This window comes from Nylanderia fulva, unplaced genomic scaffold, assembly GCF_048542155.1.
Source record: "Nylanderia fulva isolate GAGA-0341 unplaced genomic scaffold, ASM4854215v1 Scaffold4, whole genome shotgun sequence".
NCBI classification, from domain to species: Eukaryota; Metazoa; Arthropoda; class Insecta; order Hymenoptera; family Formicidae; genus Nylanderia; species Nylanderia fulva.
Window position 1 is genome coordinate 6317198 of NW_028190476.1, and position 17842 is coordinate 6335039.

The 17842-nt window shown below is 33.7% G+C and overlaps 3 protein-coding genes and 1 long non-coding RNA gene across 11 annotated transcripts in view; 2 read left to right on the forward strand and 2 right to left on the reverse strand.

Moving 5' to 3' along the window:
- Nucleotides 1-9726, forward strand: part of LOC114937841 (very long chain fatty acid elongase AAEL008004) — a 52858-nt gene extending 43132 nt beyond the window's left edge. For 3 of the 5 annotated variants that reach the window (XM_085486050.1, XM_029311507.2, XM_029311506.2), the window contains 5 exons: nucleotides 805-995; nucleotides 2910-2993; nucleotides 4526-4582; nucleotides 4693-4798; nucleotides 5632-9726. In XM_085486050.1, coding sequence (XP_085342176.1) covers nucleotides 805-995; nucleotides 2910-2993; nucleotides 4526-4582; nucleotides 4693-4798; nucleotides 5632-6146 — 953 coding nt within the window. In that variant the 3' untranslated portion in view covers nucleotides 6147-9726. Of the gene's footprint in view, nucleotides 1-804; nucleotides 996-2018; nucleotides 2100-2909; nucleotides 2994-4525; nucleotides 4583-4692; nucleotides 4799-5631 lie in introns of all 5 variants that reach the window. The other 2 variants (XM_029311509.2, XM_029311508.2) reach the window with 2 other exon arrangements.
- On the reverse strand, nucleotides 2131-4148 carry LOC114937843 (uncharacterized). The gene is made up of 2 exons (XR_003820952.2): nucleotides 2851-4148; nucleotides 2131-2549 (listed from the first exon to the last, which is right to left on the reverse strand). It is a non-coding gene; the product is annotated as an uncharacterized LOC114937843 (long non-coding RNA).
- Nucleotides 9489-12732, reverse strand: LOC114937840 (uncharacterized). The gene is made up of 9 exons (XM_029311505.2): nucleotides 12635-12732; nucleotides 12177-12280; nucleotides 11847-12091; nucleotides 11552-11778; nucleotides 11209-11481; nucleotides 10920-11111; nucleotides 10615-10856; nucleotides 10221-10535; nucleotides 9489-10142 (listed from the first exon to the last, which is right to left on the reverse strand). The coding sequence occupies exons 2-9, from the start codon at nucleotides 12257-12259 to the stop codon at nucleotides 10019-10021; spliced, it is 1701 nt and encodes a 566-aa protein (XP_029167338.1). The 5' UTR covers nucleotides 12260-12280; nucleotides 12635-12732; the 3' UTR covers nucleotides 9489-10018.
- Nucleotides 12733-12944: 212 nt separating this feature from the next.
- The window catches only part of LOC114937780 (solute carrier family 7 member 14), a 104664-nt gene continuing 99766 nt past the window's right edge, over nucleotides 12945-17842 (forward strand). For 2 of the 4 annotated variants that reach the window (XM_085486103.1, XM_029311401.2), the window contains exon 1: nucleotides 17611-17797. The gene's annotated coding sequence lies outside the window, so the exon portion shown is untranslated. Of the gene's footprint in view, nucleotides 13069-15509; nucleotides 15598-17610; nucleotides 17798-17842 lie in introns of those variants that run through there. The other 2 variants (XM_085486105.1, XM_085486104.1) reach the window with 2 other exon arrangements.

Consider the following 17842-nt stretch of genomic DNA (forward strand, 5'->3'; position numbering starts at 1 on the left):
TGTTATTGTGATAAATATTAATCAGAAAAATTTTTATAAAATTCTTCCAATAGCATTGTCCTCCTATTATCATAATTTTCAAGGTAAATTCTAAAGGAAAATTCTCTCTGTGTAGTTACTATATAATTGCCCTGATAGGAAAATGGCCTAAATATTGTAATAAATGCAATCACAGGAATGCATGCAAGGAAGGAATTTCAATGATTGCATTAAACGCTTCGCCATAACGCAGCGATTTTGTCAGAATAAAATTTCTAATAGATATTTGCCCAAAAATTGATTTATTACAATTATTGTGTTATATTTATTATAATGATTTATAATTGCAGAATAATTGTGCATGTTTTAAGCATAGATATTTATTCATAAAATATTCAAAAAATAATAAAAATCAATAATATTTATCAATTATTAGGTATAATTTTCCAAATTTAATTTTGCAAATATTTCATCAAGATTATTCGCCATAACGCTACTATTTTGCTGAAATACTATTTAGAAATAAATTGTGGAAATATTTATATTTGCTGAAAGATCTAAATTTTTACATGTATTGGTTCAAATATAAATACATAATTACAGCATTTTAAATTTCATTCAGACTTCATCGATATAATTTTATAAATATTTTCCTATCGGAGAGTGCACAATTTTTTTCTAAACCTTTCTGATGTATCTGCGTATTTATATTTGTGTTTGAAAAATTATAATCGAATGGAAATGAATGGTATGGCGCGTCATTAATTTTAAGAGAATGAAATTTCGAGGCCATTTATGCGAAATCGTTTTGACGTTTTTTTGCAGATACGAGGACGACTGACTGGTTGCTGATGAGTTCGCCCTTCCCCACGTTGTTTATTTGCCTCACCTATGTCTACGCCGTCAAAACATTGGGTCCGAAGCTTATGGAGAATCGAAAACCTTTCCAGCTTAAGAATACCCTGGTAGTCTACAACCTGTTTCAAGTAATCTTCTCTGCGTGGTTGTTTTATGAGGTGAGAATCCGATGTTTGCTCTCTCGCGACGCAGAAACTGTCACGAAACGGACATTCAAGAAACTTTATCCAATATAAATCACATTTTTTAGGAGATAAAAAGTTGAAGATATATTCTCGTTTCAGCGGCTCCTCGACTTTTTATATTTTTTTCTTATGCAAATATTTCCTTATCTAAGATCCTTAAATTTTAGGAACTTTAGAAAAACAAATTAATATATTTTTATATGTGGTTTTACAAGCTAGACTATGAATCAGCACAAAATCTTAATACAAAATTTGGCTTTTGAAATTTAAGATTTAATTTCAATTATTCGTTAATAATTTAATTTATATAATTAAATAATTTCTGGATTTTTACACGATTTGTGACAGTTTCGGATTTATTATACCTTTATTTTCTTCGGCTTGGAGATTCATCGAATCAATTCATTGTCGGCTTTCGAAGTGATTGCCGAGCTTCGAAATCAGTCCAATACTCATCGCGACACGGTTGAGAACGAATAATAATGAACTCAAGGTATATAGCATGCTGTTATTCAATGATTTCGTGATCTTTCTGTGTTCGCTGGCGACCCACTGGAACGCGAAACAACGTCTAATGAAACCTTCTTACTTTATTGCAATCAATACATTTGCCATTGGTGCATTCCTTAATGACGCGCTTTTTTAATATTCAACATTTATACATTTTATACATTTTATATATAATTTTATATATAATTTATATATAACATTTATATATAATTTTATATATATAATATATATATATATATAATATTTATATATATATAATTTTTCTATATAATTTCTATATTTATATATAATTTTTAAAATATAATATCTGGACACAAGTGAGAAATTGTTCAATAAATCTCTGGAAAAAAATTAAACGACAAGGGCATATTAATGAATCAATTTCGAGTCTTTTGAATTCGCGAATGATAAAAATAGCAATTTGGGAACGCGTCAATGACAAAGCTGTGTGAAAGCATGATTGTACGTTTCTTTTGCAACGCACAGTGTCTGATGGGCGGATGGTGGGACCAGTATAGTTTCCGCTGCCAGCCAGTGGATTATTCCAACAGCCCCACCGCGATAAGGGTAAGTGCGCGTTTGTAATCTAGCTGGACCATTCGACGTGACAAGTCTATATATTTCAACGAGACGACAATTTCAACCGAGATCGTGGAACATGAATCAATTTATTCAACGTTGCGATATTGTATATGTATATATGTGTACAGCCTTGGGCCTTGACAGGTGTACAGATTATACCGAGCTGTGGAACCGCTGATAGATATATCTTGGATGAAGGATTACTCATTTTGAAAAAAACTGTGTGATATTTTGTAGATATTAGGTCCGAATCTTCCTTTTGCGAACGGAGGCTTAGCTGCACAAGGGCGATGCAGAGGCGTACGATTAGACGCGGAGGAGCTTACGCTTTCCTGCTCATCTCGCATAAAGAGCCTGGCATGTCCTTCGACCGCCTCGATACAATCTTTCGCAAGCTTAGATATACACTATTCCTGCTGCCGACCGTATATCGACCTATAAAAATTAGTCAATTGGATGTGTGCTGAATATACATATATCGTACCCTGTTAAAAAAGAGTCGCAGTTGCGGAGTTATTTCTGTTAAATATGTCACATGTGTATTCAATAATTTTTTCCTGAAACAACGAAATCCGAAATTGTTAAATTTTTTTTTGAAAATGATTATTCTCTTTAATTGCGACTGTTTTTTAATGAAAGGTGCGACACGACGTTGTGAAATTTTGCACATATTTTATATATAGCTCTTTTCATTAGGCTTACGCGATACTACTTTATATACCTCTGGCCTTCTTACCTATTATCTTTATTCCCTTGACTGATTGGCGAATGGCCTCTGGGCGAATGTGGTTGCAGATAGGGATGTCCGGCTGGCTGACTGGAGCCTATTCTCTAAGGTGTCAACCTGTAGACTACAGCGACAGACCTGAAGTACTAAGGGTGGGTGATGTTTTGTGATTAACAGAATCATCCTTCCTCATTTTGCAATGTCATTTTTTCGTTTTCCGTAGTGTCTAGCTTCGCAATACGCAGCCCCGGTCAATTAAAAAAGAAATAAATGAATAAACTTGAAGTGCAACGAAAACAGGACATATCACATTTCAAATTTTTTGATTAAATTTCATTAATTGAATTCATTAACAATTTTGTATGTATTTTTTTGATACATGATCAATAATTATCTTTCCCATTTACTTGGAACATGTTTTATTTATCATTAATTTTTTGCCATTAAGGGGATGCTGCCGTTGTTCTGTTTTAACGACTTTAAGTTAGATTAGATTCACTTTTTATTGAATATATAGATTGAAAAATCCTCCATAATGAAACTATTGATAATAATGAATTCTTTCATGTCATCTGTATTGGGAGCGCCATATTTTGTGCACAAATAAACTGCAGAACTTTTATATTAAACAAGTATCGTTATGAGCTGATGCCAGAGGCCGATAAAAAACTGTAATTTTTTAACTTTTATGGTTTTTTAATACGAAATTACAGCGCTCTACGTTTATTATTATCAGTACTTTAATGGTGGAGGAGGATTTTTCAATCTGTATAGCCAATAAAAAGAAAAGTAATAATTATTTTTCCGTAAGTGATTTTTATAACACGCGACCGATCCTGTAGTTACTCCGGTAGTTAGTTGAATGTATTATATTGTGTAGTCTCTAATGTATATATACGCTGTGTGTAAGTTGAAATAAACGAGAAAATTAGGTAATCGAACTTGGTAGAGTTAGCGATATAAGAGAATATAACTTTGAGCTAAACTGTAGTTAACCGCCTGTGTAATTAACACTATTTAACATATCTGTTGTGACGAGAAACACTACGTCTTTTAGAAGCAGTAACGAGCACGCTGTAAGTTACGTAGTCCTCTCTCATTCACGCATCATCGCACTACATTAATTCCTGTCATTGTACCCACACATTGTACTGAGACGCACCGATGTTAATGACGGCTATCTTTTTTCACGGACTCTTGAATACACCGATGTATGACACGATATACATTTATGTCGATGTGTTCTCGCGATGCTTTCAGCACTATCTGAAAATTGCTTTTTAAAAGTTCCGATATAAATGTCTCTATTTTCATTCTGTTTACGTTTCAAGTGATAATTATTATCTGTACACGTTCGACGATTGAGAAGTCGTTTTCCTTTTTTCAAATCGTTGTAACACGCACATTGTCTTCTAAATGAAACTAATTTCTAATTTGTTTGTACCACAATGTGTGAAATGTTTGAAGAGATTTTTAAGTCTATATACATATATAGTAGAAATCAAATTCTCTCTGATCTTTGATACGGGAATGTTGAAGAAATTTAAGAGCATTGATTACACGTTCGAGGGGATTTAACATTTGTTTTCAAGTAAAGTAAAGTGAAAGAGAATTTCGCACATAAATTCGAGATAGAGAAGGGGCGATTGAGAAGTTCCTCCTAATTGATGTTTTGAAATCGCAGATGGTCTACGCAAGCTGGTGGTATTACTTCTCGAAATTTACCGAATTCATGGACACGGTAGGTATAGAGAGTATATTTCAAATATTTTTGTTTATATATATACATATATGTATCAACATGCGTTTGATTGAAATCCTCGACGCTGACTTTGTGCATTCTTCTTTCAGATTTTCTTTGTATTGAGAAAGAAGAACAATCACGTGTCTACACTGCATGTGATTCATCATGGTTGTATGCCCATGTCGGTCTGGTTCGGTGTCAAGTTCACACCCGGTAGGTGAATCAATAAATATTGTTTATCGACATTTTTTTTTCTTACGTATTTGACGTCGTTACAAGCGGATTGATTTTGCAAAACTAATTTGTGTCAATGTCATCGCTTTTGCGTTCTAAAGAGCTGAACCTTTCTCATATATGTACAAATGCGTTGGTGATTACGAAACCGGCATGCAAGTCACGCCGATTACGCTTTACAAGAAATTATGACAAAAACTTTTGTTTATTACCATCTATAAATTATAACATAAAGCACATACAGAAGTACATAAGTATAAACTCTGCTTTTCGATCAGAAATTCCTTTCGGAATTACTTTATTACGATTTCCTCTTTAATTATATATATAGTAAATAATATTTAATTATAAATAAATTGTATAATAAATCATTACATGATGATTGGTTTTAAAAAATGATCAATATTTCTAGTTTTCTCGATAATGATATTCTTTTCATACTCTGAGAAAATTTTCTCTTAGAATTTACCCTAAAAATCATCGTGGGACAATATGGGACAATATCTACCACAATAAGATATAAAATATGTTCGATTAATTTTACTATACGCATAGTAAAATTTACTATGTACATATTAATATTTTTATTGTGGTAAATATTCTTCCAATATCATATTGTCCCACAATTAACATGATTTTTAGGATAAATTCTAAGAAAAAATTCTCTCCGTGTACATACATGGTACATTAAGCAGTGAGGATTTGGGATAACACTTCTAATAATAATAAATAATATTTTTTTCTCTGATAATTTTTACATTAATGAAGCTGTTAAAGGCCTGTCAAAATTAATTGTCGTTGATGTCTTCCAGGCGGCCACTCGACCTTCTTCGGTCTATTAAACACCTTCGTCCACATCGTGATGTATACGTATTATCTTCTGGCGGCGATGGGACCAAAGGTACAGCCGTACCTTTGGTGGAAGAAGTATCTGACAGCATTCCAGATGCTACAGTTCATCGCGATCATGGTCCACGCCTTCCAATTGCTCTTCATCGAGTGCAACTACCCGAAGGCGTTCGTCTGGTGGATCGGTCTGCACGCCGTCATGTTCCTCTTCCTGTTCAAGGAGTTCTACCAGCAGAGCTACCAGCAGAAGAGGCCCAGGAAGTCGAACGGCGTGGTGACCAACGGCGTCGCCAAGGGTGACCAATCGAAGGGCAAGCACGCGAACGGCGTCGCCAACGGCGCGGCGAACGGCAGCATCACTAACGGCGTCGCCAACGGTTCCTCACCCAGGAGGAGGGATGCCGCCGATTATTATGTAAAAGGCGAAAGCTTAGCGTCGGAGCTCAGCCTCCGAAAATCGTTCGCGAATGTCGAGTGACTTTCGAGCGGACGCTTAGCCTAGTCGATCTTCTCTCTCGCCACGCGACGTCGTGTTTCTCTTTCCGTGAAATGGTCCAAGGATCCAGCGGGCTTTTTTCTCTTCCTCTTTCTCTCTCTTTCTTTTTATCCTTAATCTGCCAATATCATGCGAAGGGTCGAAGGCTTCACCGAGATCGACGCATTTCTTTATCAAAAAAGGAAAAAAAGTACAAAATTATGTCGCACGCTTGCAGCTCGCGGTATACAAATATATTGATGTTTTTTGATGAACGCGTGGCAACTCTCTAGCTGGTTCTAGCTAAGATAACACGCGAGCGTAGTCCGGCGACTAATGCAGAAGGACGGATCGTGTCTTGGTGCTCCTACCAGCACGTAATTTTTTTATCTTGAAAATCATATAAATCGAAATGTTTAGATAAGACGAGTGAACAGATCTGCGATTTTCAGAGGCTCCGACGATAATTATAGGGGAAAAGAACCGTTTATTTCCGAAATAAATTGAATTACACGAAAAATGTAATCTTCTTATATACAAGCATTTATAACAGCGCATTTGAAACAAGTCAAGTGACTTTGATACAATTATAAAAAAGAAGTAGAAGTAGGAAATCGGAAAGAAATTGTGAATATCTGGGAGGCGACAGAATAAACGTTAGCTTTCTGGGATCTTCCCGATAGTTATATTCAACGGCCAATGAATCATCACGTCGACATTCCTTGTTCGCCGCTTTCGTAATTGGAAATACTCGGATGAGCGTTTTCGATCCCTCTCTCGGTGCGCGGGAAATGTGTTCCTTCCACTTTGATAAAAATAAACTCCGCTGACATTTTACGATCTCACACTCGTGCGCGCGCGCTTAGTAGAAATTCGCGATGTCGCGTTCCGAGGGACGTAGCGCGATCCTGACGTTACGTAAGAGAAGAGAGATTACGCGAATAACGGTAAATTACAATAGCCGCATTTTGACACGGTATCGTTACGTAATTAAATGAGATTTTTTTTCGTTTACATTTCGGTCGCGTAGAAACGCACGTAAGACTCGCGCGCGCGTTTCATCCAAAAGAGTCTATGGTGACCTTAACCGAGTCGAATGATCGGACTTTCGAGGTTTCTCGCTTGCATCAGCGCAAAAGGACCGCCGTAGATCGAAGCTGGGATGAGGAATGTTCGTTATGATGATGAAAAGTCACGGTCGTTGAATATCCGATCTTATTCATCGTCGCAATCTATATCACGTCAGAGTCTATTGAACTCTGTCCATTGCTCTCTCTTTCTCTCACCATTATGTATAGATTCGAAAAGTTTTATTTTTCATTGTTGTATATTAATATCGTATATATTATATAATGGTTATCATAATCTAAAATATGATCGAATTATAAAGAAAATTGCAGTTTTATATACTATAGAATATGAATCAATTTTGTAAAATTAAGACGGGTCCATAATGGACCAGTTATTCAAAATTCAAATTGTATAATGGTTAAAAAAAAATTATATAAATTATATAATGGTTATCATAATCTAAAGTATGATCGAATTAAAGAAAATTGCAGTTTTATATACTATAGAATATTATGAATCAATTTTGTAAAATTAAGGCGGGTCCATAATGGACCAGTTATTCAAAATTCAAATTATATAATGGTTATAAAAATATATATATATATATATATATATATAAATTATATAATAGTTATCATAATCTAAAATATGATCGAATTAAAGAAAATTGCAGTTTTATATACTATAGAATATTATGAATCAATTTTGTAAAATTAAGACGGGTCCATAATGGACCACTTATTAAAAATTCAAATTATATAATGGTTATAAAAAATATATATATATATATATATATATATATATATAAATTATATAATGGTTATCATAATCTAAAATATGATAGAATTAAAGAAAATTGTAGTTTTATATACTAGAATATTATAGAATATTATGAATCAATTTTGTAAAATTAAGACGGGTCCATAATGGACCAGTTGTTCAAAATTCAACCGTATACGAATGTCAGAGTTGAATGGACGGGAGTAAGAGTGCGATCGCGTCAGAGTGTCTTAAGAAGACAGGCGTGCCTTTGCTCAATACTTAAAGCTCAAAAGCATATCGGTTCGAAATATCAGCAACCGATTTCTGTGATCGTGTACGTCGACTCGCGTATGAGAGACTCGACCCTCTCGTCTTTCCTTCTTCTCCTTCCTTCGCGCGCCCAGCAGCCGACTTCCGGTCCCAGCGTCGCGACGCCCTCATCGCGGATCATTCGCCGTCTTGGTTGTCACTATTTAACGCGTATGAATACGCGAAGCGTGCGTTGCGTTTTACGATCGTTAGTTCTTCGACTTGAATCTCTCTTCGAGATATCTTATTTAGGATAAGATAGCGATTGACAAATTATTAAATTAAAAATTATTATTATATAAAAAATGAATACGAGTTAATTAATTATAATTATCGGTTAAAGAACCGCTTAAAAGTAAGCTCTTTCTTCTCAGCAGAAATCGAAGGATTAAAATAATTTGAAATGTTCAGCGCGTCTCGCTCGCTTCGCGCATTTCATATATAATACATAGCGTCTTGTACATATAGGTAAGTTAGTTTTATATTACGTTAAAAGAGAAGTTCGAGGTGCCGAGCCACACTTCGTATCGAAATAATAATAATAATAAAAAATTTGAATTGAGGGGTCAGAGTGCTAATTTATATAAATCCACATGCGTGTATGTATAAGAGGCGAAAACTGTATGAATAAAATCACATTAAGATGGACGAGTTAGAGTTGCGGCTACGTACATAAAAAAAAAATACAAAACAAAAAAAAACGTGTCAAAGAAACGACTTGAGGTTTCGATTCTTCTTGAACCTCCAGTTCGATTACTGCCCTTCCTTCGAATCTTATAATTTGAATAATATTTTAGATTATGACATGTATAATTGAAGAGCTTATTTTCATATATAAGTGGACTTGGTTTATTATAATTTCCTTCCTTTTCGTAAACAAGTATATTCTTGGTCATTAATTGGCCGGAGCTTATGTCACTTATTCTCTCGAAAACAAAAAAAACTTATAAATATTAATTCTTCTATCATCTAAATTGATAATAAGCTCTTCGATCACGATTTATTATGCAATAATGTTATACATGTACCGTACGTGAGCGACTATCTAAATTTACAATGTGGAATATTATGAGTAAATTAATTTTTTTGTATTAAAATATCCACAATATAATCGCTGTAACGACAATAGGTATTAAATGTATATGTATGGTACAAAAAAAAAATATACATAGACAATCCGGCGAACTCTTTTTCCCACTCGGCCGAGAGCTTGAAGTTATTTTGTTGCAAGTGACTCGCCAGAGTGGGATACGCCGAAGGCGAATTATGGGCGTGCGCTGCCAAATCTCGTGAGAGAGTGATCTGTGAAAATTCCAAGTGCTCTTACACCGAGAGAACTTTTACATTGTATTGTAACAAAAATTAATTAATCGCACAATTGGTTAATTACGTGTATTAATTACGTCACGTATTTTTGTGAAAAATATAAGTTTATTTACTATTCTTGTGTACTCTCAATATCGGCAGTGCCGTTATCTCTTATACTCTATACGCATTATAATTAGAATTTGCAAATTCCTTTCTCCTCTATTTTGTTAATCAAATTTAATCTTGATGAAAGAATTTATATCGATTTATCGAATTTTTATATTTTTGAAATTTTTGTATAAACTTATCTATATATATATATATATTTGATATAAAAATACATTATATTTATATAAGAATCTTTGTACACGCGTGATAATAGCACAACTTAAACGGTAATAAAATACAGTAGATGCACATTTCAATCATTTACTACTATTTTGTATCATATATAATAATATGTTGTAACGTTGCAACCAATCTTTAAAAGACACATTGTCTACAGTCGTTTCGATAAGCGCCATCGCTTCTTGAACCTCTTGATGCGTCCTAGAAAAACATGATATTCTTAAATCCAAGATAATAATTACAGCTTGAAATATTATTATTCGCAGATTGGATTCTTACCAAGTTTTTAAAACTGCATAAAAATGTTCAATCTCTTCGCGCGCCTGATCGTAAACGATGCTGGCACGGTTTAATAGCTCCAGGCTATTGTGATCATATTTTTCTCGTGATACTAATCTATCGGTGCTTTGATTAAAGTCTTGGATTGATGTGGAACAATGTAGCTTCGTATAAAATATATTAGCAATCGCATTCCTATAACATTCTATGAGACAGTATATTGGCATCTGTATCATTGGGAAGTAAGTTTTAATTCTCCCCCATTGCGGTTTGATCGTGGTAACGGAGGTTTCATTGAGATTACAGATTGTATGTCTGCAAAACAATTCACACACCATGTTAATTATCGCGTAAAATATCAACGCAAAATTTAATATATGAAGCTTCTACCAACCTGTATTGTCCCACATCTCCTTTCAGCATCACTTTTCGCAAAGCTTTGAGATCTAAATTATAATAAAACACATCCAGCTCGATATCCAATGCGTTATTCAAGCAATTTGAATCATAGTTATCGGACTGTAATGCCACTATCTTCTGTAATCCGTAATGCGACTTTTCTTTTGCTTTAAGTATAAATGACGTCGCAGAGTTGAAAATGGCTATAGACTGCTGAATATTTTTTACATATTCGTCCTGCAACATATTTAATATATTAATATCAAAAGTGTGACAAATGTAAAATATATTAAAACGTACCATCTGTGCATCAATCGTTTCTATATCAGTCGTTAATCGAGCTATATCGTGATTAAGCGAAATGTTTTGCTCGGCATTGTTCTTTGATTCTTGTACTTCGTTTTGCAAGTATGCTTGTGCAGTTTCTAATTTTTTCACCTCCAATGTCAAAACTAACCATGTGCTTACATTTTCATGATTAGACGATAATGACTGTAAAATGAAAATGTATAATAATTCTCATCTTATTTTCGTCGACAATGATATCGTTTTTTCATAGTTTATTATTTTAAAAAAATCCATACATTACCTCGATTGATTCTATGAGTTCCATTAAACGTTGCTGACATGCTTTAACTTTAGCATCAGACAATACACGTTTTGATATCAAGCATATATTTTGACCACATAATCTTGCAATACCGATATCTAAATCTTCGCCTGTTACAGTCGAGCTGCTGGAATCATTTTTGATCTCCAACTTCATTAATTTGTCCAAGTCTAATGATAGTGATTGATACAAGTATGTCCATAATGTGTGTGCATTGATAGAACCAAGAGAGCTTGATATCTTCTGCCATACCTATTAACGAAACATTATTTTTAACAGTGTTATATGTAAATTATTTTTATATAATATCCTGTATACTCACTTGCTTTTTATTTGCAGTAGAACGCAAATCTATTATTGTGTCCAGATTTTCTCTCAATTTCTGTTGATCTATGTCTTTGGAAGTGTTTGGCATTAAATGTTGACATACTCGTCTCATATCATCGCAATCTTTCAACTGTTTACTGGTTTCATCATGTTTTAATTTCAGAAAATCTTTTTTTATACCAATCAATGAACGTTTGTCCTTTATGTCTTTCATCTGTTGCACTGAAATAGAACTTGTTAAAATTGCATCTAAATATTCTTACAATTAATACATATTTTAAAAATTTTACTTTTTTGTCTGACAATATAATCTTGTTCTTCATACTCCTTTTCTAACGTAGATATTTGTTGTTTCAATGCATTATCTTTAGACCTTAATTGATTTAAATGTTTTATAGATGTAATTGTAGAATCGTTCAATCCATGCTTTAATTTGTACAACAAAATATTTTTCCTTATTTTACATACTTCTTCCATAGGAAATACAGAATTGGAAATATCCTCCCACAGGAGCTTCAATACTCCCTTACACAATCTAGAAAAAATAAAAAAAGATGATAATAAAAATAGCAACAGTTTCAATTAAATAGATTGGTAAATGGATAAATTAATAAACAAACGTTTTCTTTATCAAATCATTGAATACTGTTGGTGGGCATCCAAGTTGGCGAACCCATATAAAATCATTTGCCATCTCATTCATAACGATGCTGTTTTCGTTTCTCTGAAAAAAATGTGAGTCTGTTTATAACAAGGCAACATATTTTTTTGTAATAAAAAGTAGACAAACATTGCAGTTTAAATTAAAATCTTAGAAAAAGACAAGTTTATAAGGATTATTGTGTATTATAAAACTGTGTATATTTCTAATAATTATGAGATGAATATTTTAAGTTCATATAAATATTATATACATATATATATATAATTATTATTATTATATTATTATCTTGTAAGTATATATTTATGTGAAACAAGTTTTTATCTTTGATATTTAATTCATGTTCTTGCATATCATGTGCATATGAAGTTAATATTTAGATTGCTATATTAAAGATAATTTTTATTTTTTACTTACGTAAACTTATTTCTCGTTCACTCAATATTCAACTGTCAACATTTGACTTTGACGTTTACGAAGCATGTATTCATAACGTATTTCTCTACTTTTGTATATATTTTCTAACCACAGTAGTGCCAACATTTCAGCTTTAAAAATCTATAATAGAAATCCCTACTTTTTCGACAGAGCAATCCGAAACGTTTGACATTTTTTATGCGAGAGGGCGCCACTTTCACTGATTTTGTGCTGTTGCCGCGCTACGTCACCATTAAACCGCCATTTCCCGCCAAATAGTCCCGCGATCTAGACGTGCTTTTTTAGTCGTGACATTTTCAATATAAATTTTTTGCATAAAGTGTTTGTGTGTGTGCGCGCATTAATGCTAATCAATACTATATTGTTTTCTGCTCACAGACGACTCGGCCTGTCGAATGGATTCGCCGATATATGTAAGTCTTATCAAACATCATTTTTTACAATTGTTTCGGAACAGCGAAAGAGCAATATATATCTTTCGGTTGCTTCAGAATAGTTTTCACTGCTTTTTAATTAGAAACAAAGCTCGCAAATCTGTCGAGCATGAAAAACGCATTTTATAAGCGCGTTATATATAAGTAAATATTAATGCGTGAATGGTGTCCCCAGTAAATATTTCAAGATCTTTCTAAGAATTCATTAGCGCGCGGTTGACCTTTTTCTATATCCACCCTTACATGGAATAAAAGTTAATTTCCTGGAAACCGAGTCTGCGACAATGATTTTTATAAGTTGTTGGTTACACAGAAGTTGGTAAGTAAATGTTTTAGCCACTGGTTTCTGGAATCACAGAATGAGGTAGTAAAAAAAGAAAGAGCGGAGTAACATTTATACGTTCTTCAGTATAAGAAGGAAGAATATTTTATATAACTTATATAATATATTCTCAACTAAATATAAAATAAAATAAATTTTTGCCTACATTGGAAACGTTTCACAGCAATTTTCACAAAAGTAAATTGTTATAAAAATAGAAAAGATATTTTTATAGTAAAAAAAAATTATAACAAAAAATAATTAATTTTTTAATTGATCTTTTTGCCTATCTTGATTTAATGTTTTATCCTTGCTTTTTCACGCTTTTTCGAATTTTGTTCGTGAAGACAGAATCATAAAAAAAAAAAATGAAATATATTTACGTTCTTGAGTATAAGAAGGAAGAATTATATCTTAATGTATTCTTAACTAAAATAAAAGTAAAATAAATTTCTGCCAATATCGGAAACGTTTCACAACAATTTATACAAAAGTAAATTGTTATAAAATAGAAAAAAATATTTTTAGTAAAAGAAATTATAACAAAAACAATTTATTTTCAAATCCATTTTTTGGCCTGTCTCGATTTAATGTTTTTTGCACTTTTTAGGATTTCACTCGCAAAGACGGAATTATAAAAAAAACGGAATAACATAATTTACGTTCTTGTATGAGTATAAAAAGGAAGAATATATATTCTTAACAAAAAATAAAATAAAATAAAATAAATTTTTGCCAATACAGGAAACGTTTCACAACAATTTTCACAAAAGTAAATTGTTATAAAAATAGAAAAAAAATATTTTTAGTAAAAAAAAAAAAATTACGAAAAACAATTAATTTTCAAATCGATTTTTTTTGCCTGCCTCGATTTAATGTTTTCTCCACGCTTCTTCGCACTTTTTCGGATTTTGCTTGCGAAGACACAAAAAACCGAGTAACATTTACGTTCTTGAGTACAAGAAGGAAGAATTCTAACTTAATATACATTCTTAACTAAAAACAAAATAAAACAAATTTCGGCCAATATCGGAAACGTTTCGCAATAATTTTCACAACAAGTAAATTAGTTATAAAAATAGAAAAAAAATTGTAGTAAAAAAAAAAAAAAATGTTTAAATCGATCAAATGTTTTATCCACGCTCATTCAGATTTCGCTCGCGAAGGGGAAACTATAAAGAAGAGTCGCGTTCGTTTTGCGGCGGATAAGAAATCGTCATTGCGGAGAGAAACGACATTCATGCAAGTGTGGGGGAGATCACCCGTTGCAGCAGCGGCCTGCGAGGGTGGTCTGACGTAACGCGACGTTACGTCAGACCGTGCTATAAAGTGCCAGAGGGATGATGGTGGTAGCTCGCGTGGGGGTAGCTCACGACGAGGGGATCGACGGGAAGAGGGTAGGGTTGTGTCGGAGGAGGTTGGCACGTCAATAGGAGAGAATCCCTCGGTCGCCGGGTAGGGAAACGAACCCTCGAGTGGGGGATAGAACTCGTAAAAGCTCGCAGCCAGGGGATGCGAGAGGGATAATTGTCTCTCGATCCTTGCCTTCTTTCGAAATGTGCGATTCCTACAGTGACGATTTCCGGGATCGTGCATAAGTTCGGGGTCATCTATGTTTAGGGCTAGTTTTCTAGGAAGAGATAGCTTTTTCTCTTTAGCATTTGTTATTCGCGTATATACACATATCACTTAGAGTCAACGTCGGTTGAGGACGAAAATAGAAACTTAGTTAGATTCCAGGTAACGTTAGCTAATATATATTTATAGAAAGATCAATTTCGTGGTAATAAATTGCCATTAAAATCCATTTATCCAAAATAAATTTCTCTCGAGGTCTATATAATCTGCACCATAATCGGACCGTTAATAATAATACGCAGTATAGTATTACATTGATGTAATTACAACACGTGTAAATAAATATATATATATATATATATGAAAATGGTGCACGATTGATAATTCAAGACTCGCTTGAAAGCTCATGTCGGCTCCGGGGCTCCTAATTTTGTAACGTCCTGTGCCGATGCACACGTCACGTGACGCAACCACCCTCGCAACAGTTTCGATATACATGATTTAGTGGTGTGGCGCTTGCCACAGGATAGAGACCGGGTTCTGTCCATTCAACCCATCAGACCCGTCGTGTCAGACACGTCGCTCTAGGCATCGGGCATTTAGATACCGTAAGTGGTTTGCGGCTACCATTGAGCTCGTACATCGGCCGCGAAGGAGGGACGAGGTCGGGAGTCACCCTATAATCGGACGCGACTGTAAGAACGGGGATGGAAACCGGGTAGGGAAAAGCGACGGCTGGAGAAAGGGTATTATTCTTCGTAGGGGTGGCGCACGGTCAGTGACGTACGACAATGTCGACGTTATCGCCCATCGACCAGAAAGAGGGAAACGCGACGTGACGGTAACGACTGCAAAAAACTGCCGCATGAAACACGGCAGTTACACATTTCTGCGACTCTTTGCGTTAATCAGAATCCCCGGTAATCTCCTTTCCTTTTTCTTTTTTTTTTTTTTTTTTTTTATTATTTTAACCGCGAACTCGCGGCGCTACTCGAAATAAAATAATAGAAATCTCTTAGTAAAATTCTTAAATTTCTCTTAGTTTTAGAATTTATATTACATTATTCGGTCAATTTATATATGTTCGTTATATTTTACGCAATGTATCAAATATTATTAGTATGTGCAAAATGCATATTGAACATAAAACTTTAATATGATGTCAATGATTTTCGTCGCATATGTCGATTAATTTCGGACTCTGATAATTTTGTAGAGATATAAAAACTAATTTAATTACAATTTTTGGTAAAGCGGTATTTTCAGCTACGTAATTATGCGTTCTGTTTGGTGGAAGTGGGTTGTCATGATTTCAATAGCGTTGGAAATTTGTACGTTTTTTAAAATGCGATTTACTGTAAATTTAACAAAGTAAATGCATAGAGAAATTTAAACCAGCGTTTGTCGTATTTCGAGAAGCACTTAAAAATGATTGTTGACATTCTGACGCGGAACCTCGCGGTGAAATTCCGTCACTGCGATTTTACGAACGGAGAATAAGGGGTAGTTTGCTAGGGGCGTCTCCATCGCGAAGGAACCAGGTGTTTATGTAGCAAGGTTTATCGAATTTAACAGGAAATGTCAGGGATTATCCAGCCGCAATTTTATCTCTATAAACATTACGCGACTCCAATTTATCTAAATTATTTGTGTTTCGCGTCATTAACTATATTTCCGCCCTTTACTGATTTATTTAGCTTGACAAATTCTTCAAGTAACTCTTCCTGTTTATTTCGTATAATAAAAAAAGATAAAGCATTCGGAAACATACAAATCTCACATTATCGTTTTAATTTTTAATTAATAAAGGCAAACATATATGTGATAGTAATAATTAATAAATATCTTTCTTTTTTTTCGATATAGGGATGAAATAAAATATTTATAATAAAAAAAAGATAGCATTCGGAATCATACAAATCTTATTATCATTTTAATTAATAAAGGCAAAAGTATGATAGACTGAAAAAAATTGAACTTGAGTAAACCTTTCAACTAAATATTATTTTGTTAATCGAACCTATCAAAATATTGAAATATAACATTAAATTGAACAAAATAGTAATTCAGTTGAAAGTTTTAGTCAAGTTAACAAATTTTTTTCAGTGTAGTAATAATAAACATATTTTTTTTTCGCTATAGGGATACTTTCTTATTTTATAATAAAAAATAGCATTCAGAACTATACAAATCTCATTATCATTATAATTAATAAAGGCAAAATTGTGATAGTAACAATAAACATATTTTATTTTTTATTTTATAATAAAAAAAATAGCATTTGGACCCATACCATAATCTTATTATATCATTTTAATTAATAAAGGCAAAAGTATTTTAATTTTTCCTATCATTCCTATTTTATTTCATCCCTATAAAATCCATATTTAATTTTTGGTCGATATAGGGATGAAATAAAATAGCATGAAAAATAGTAAAAAAATACCTAGCTAATGCACACACATATAGAGAGTTTTATGACAGTTATATCGAATCGCCCACGCAAAAGAGCCGCCACTGTTCGGGGTGCCGCGTCAAGGGCGAGCTGTAACGCTGGTGGGGGTGGCTTCGGCTGGTAGGGGCGCGTCGCTGGCGACCGGGGCGCTAGAGGGTGGCGGCAGCGTGAGAGGCAGAGAGTGTAACCCCACGGTCGCACCGCCACCCGTGCGTCGTCGTACTTAAAATGTGACTCGGGGTAGCATAGTCGTGCGAGAGTGTAGAGAGATTAGTCGTGCTTCGCGCCGGGAATAAATAATATCAATGTCCGCGTATTTTAGTTTTTAGCCAGGCGTAGAAAAATATATAATAGTGAGTAAGGTTTATCCGAGGATATATATATATATATATATATAT

Excerpts from the sequence above, each read along its gene's own strand:
- LOC114937840 (XM_029311505.2), bottom strand. The coding sequence starts at position 12,259 with ATGAATGAGATGGCAAATGATTTTATATGGGTTCGCCAACTTGGATGC. Across the intron at positions 12,092-12,176 it reads AATGATTTGATAAAGAAAAC|ATTGTGTAAGGGAGTATTGA; the intron begins GTTTGTTTATTA and ends TATTTTTTCTAG. Across the intron at positions 11,482-11,551 it reads CTACTGCAAATAAAAAGCAA|GTATGGCAGAAGATATCAAG; the intron begins GTGAGTATACAG and ends TTTCGTTAATAG.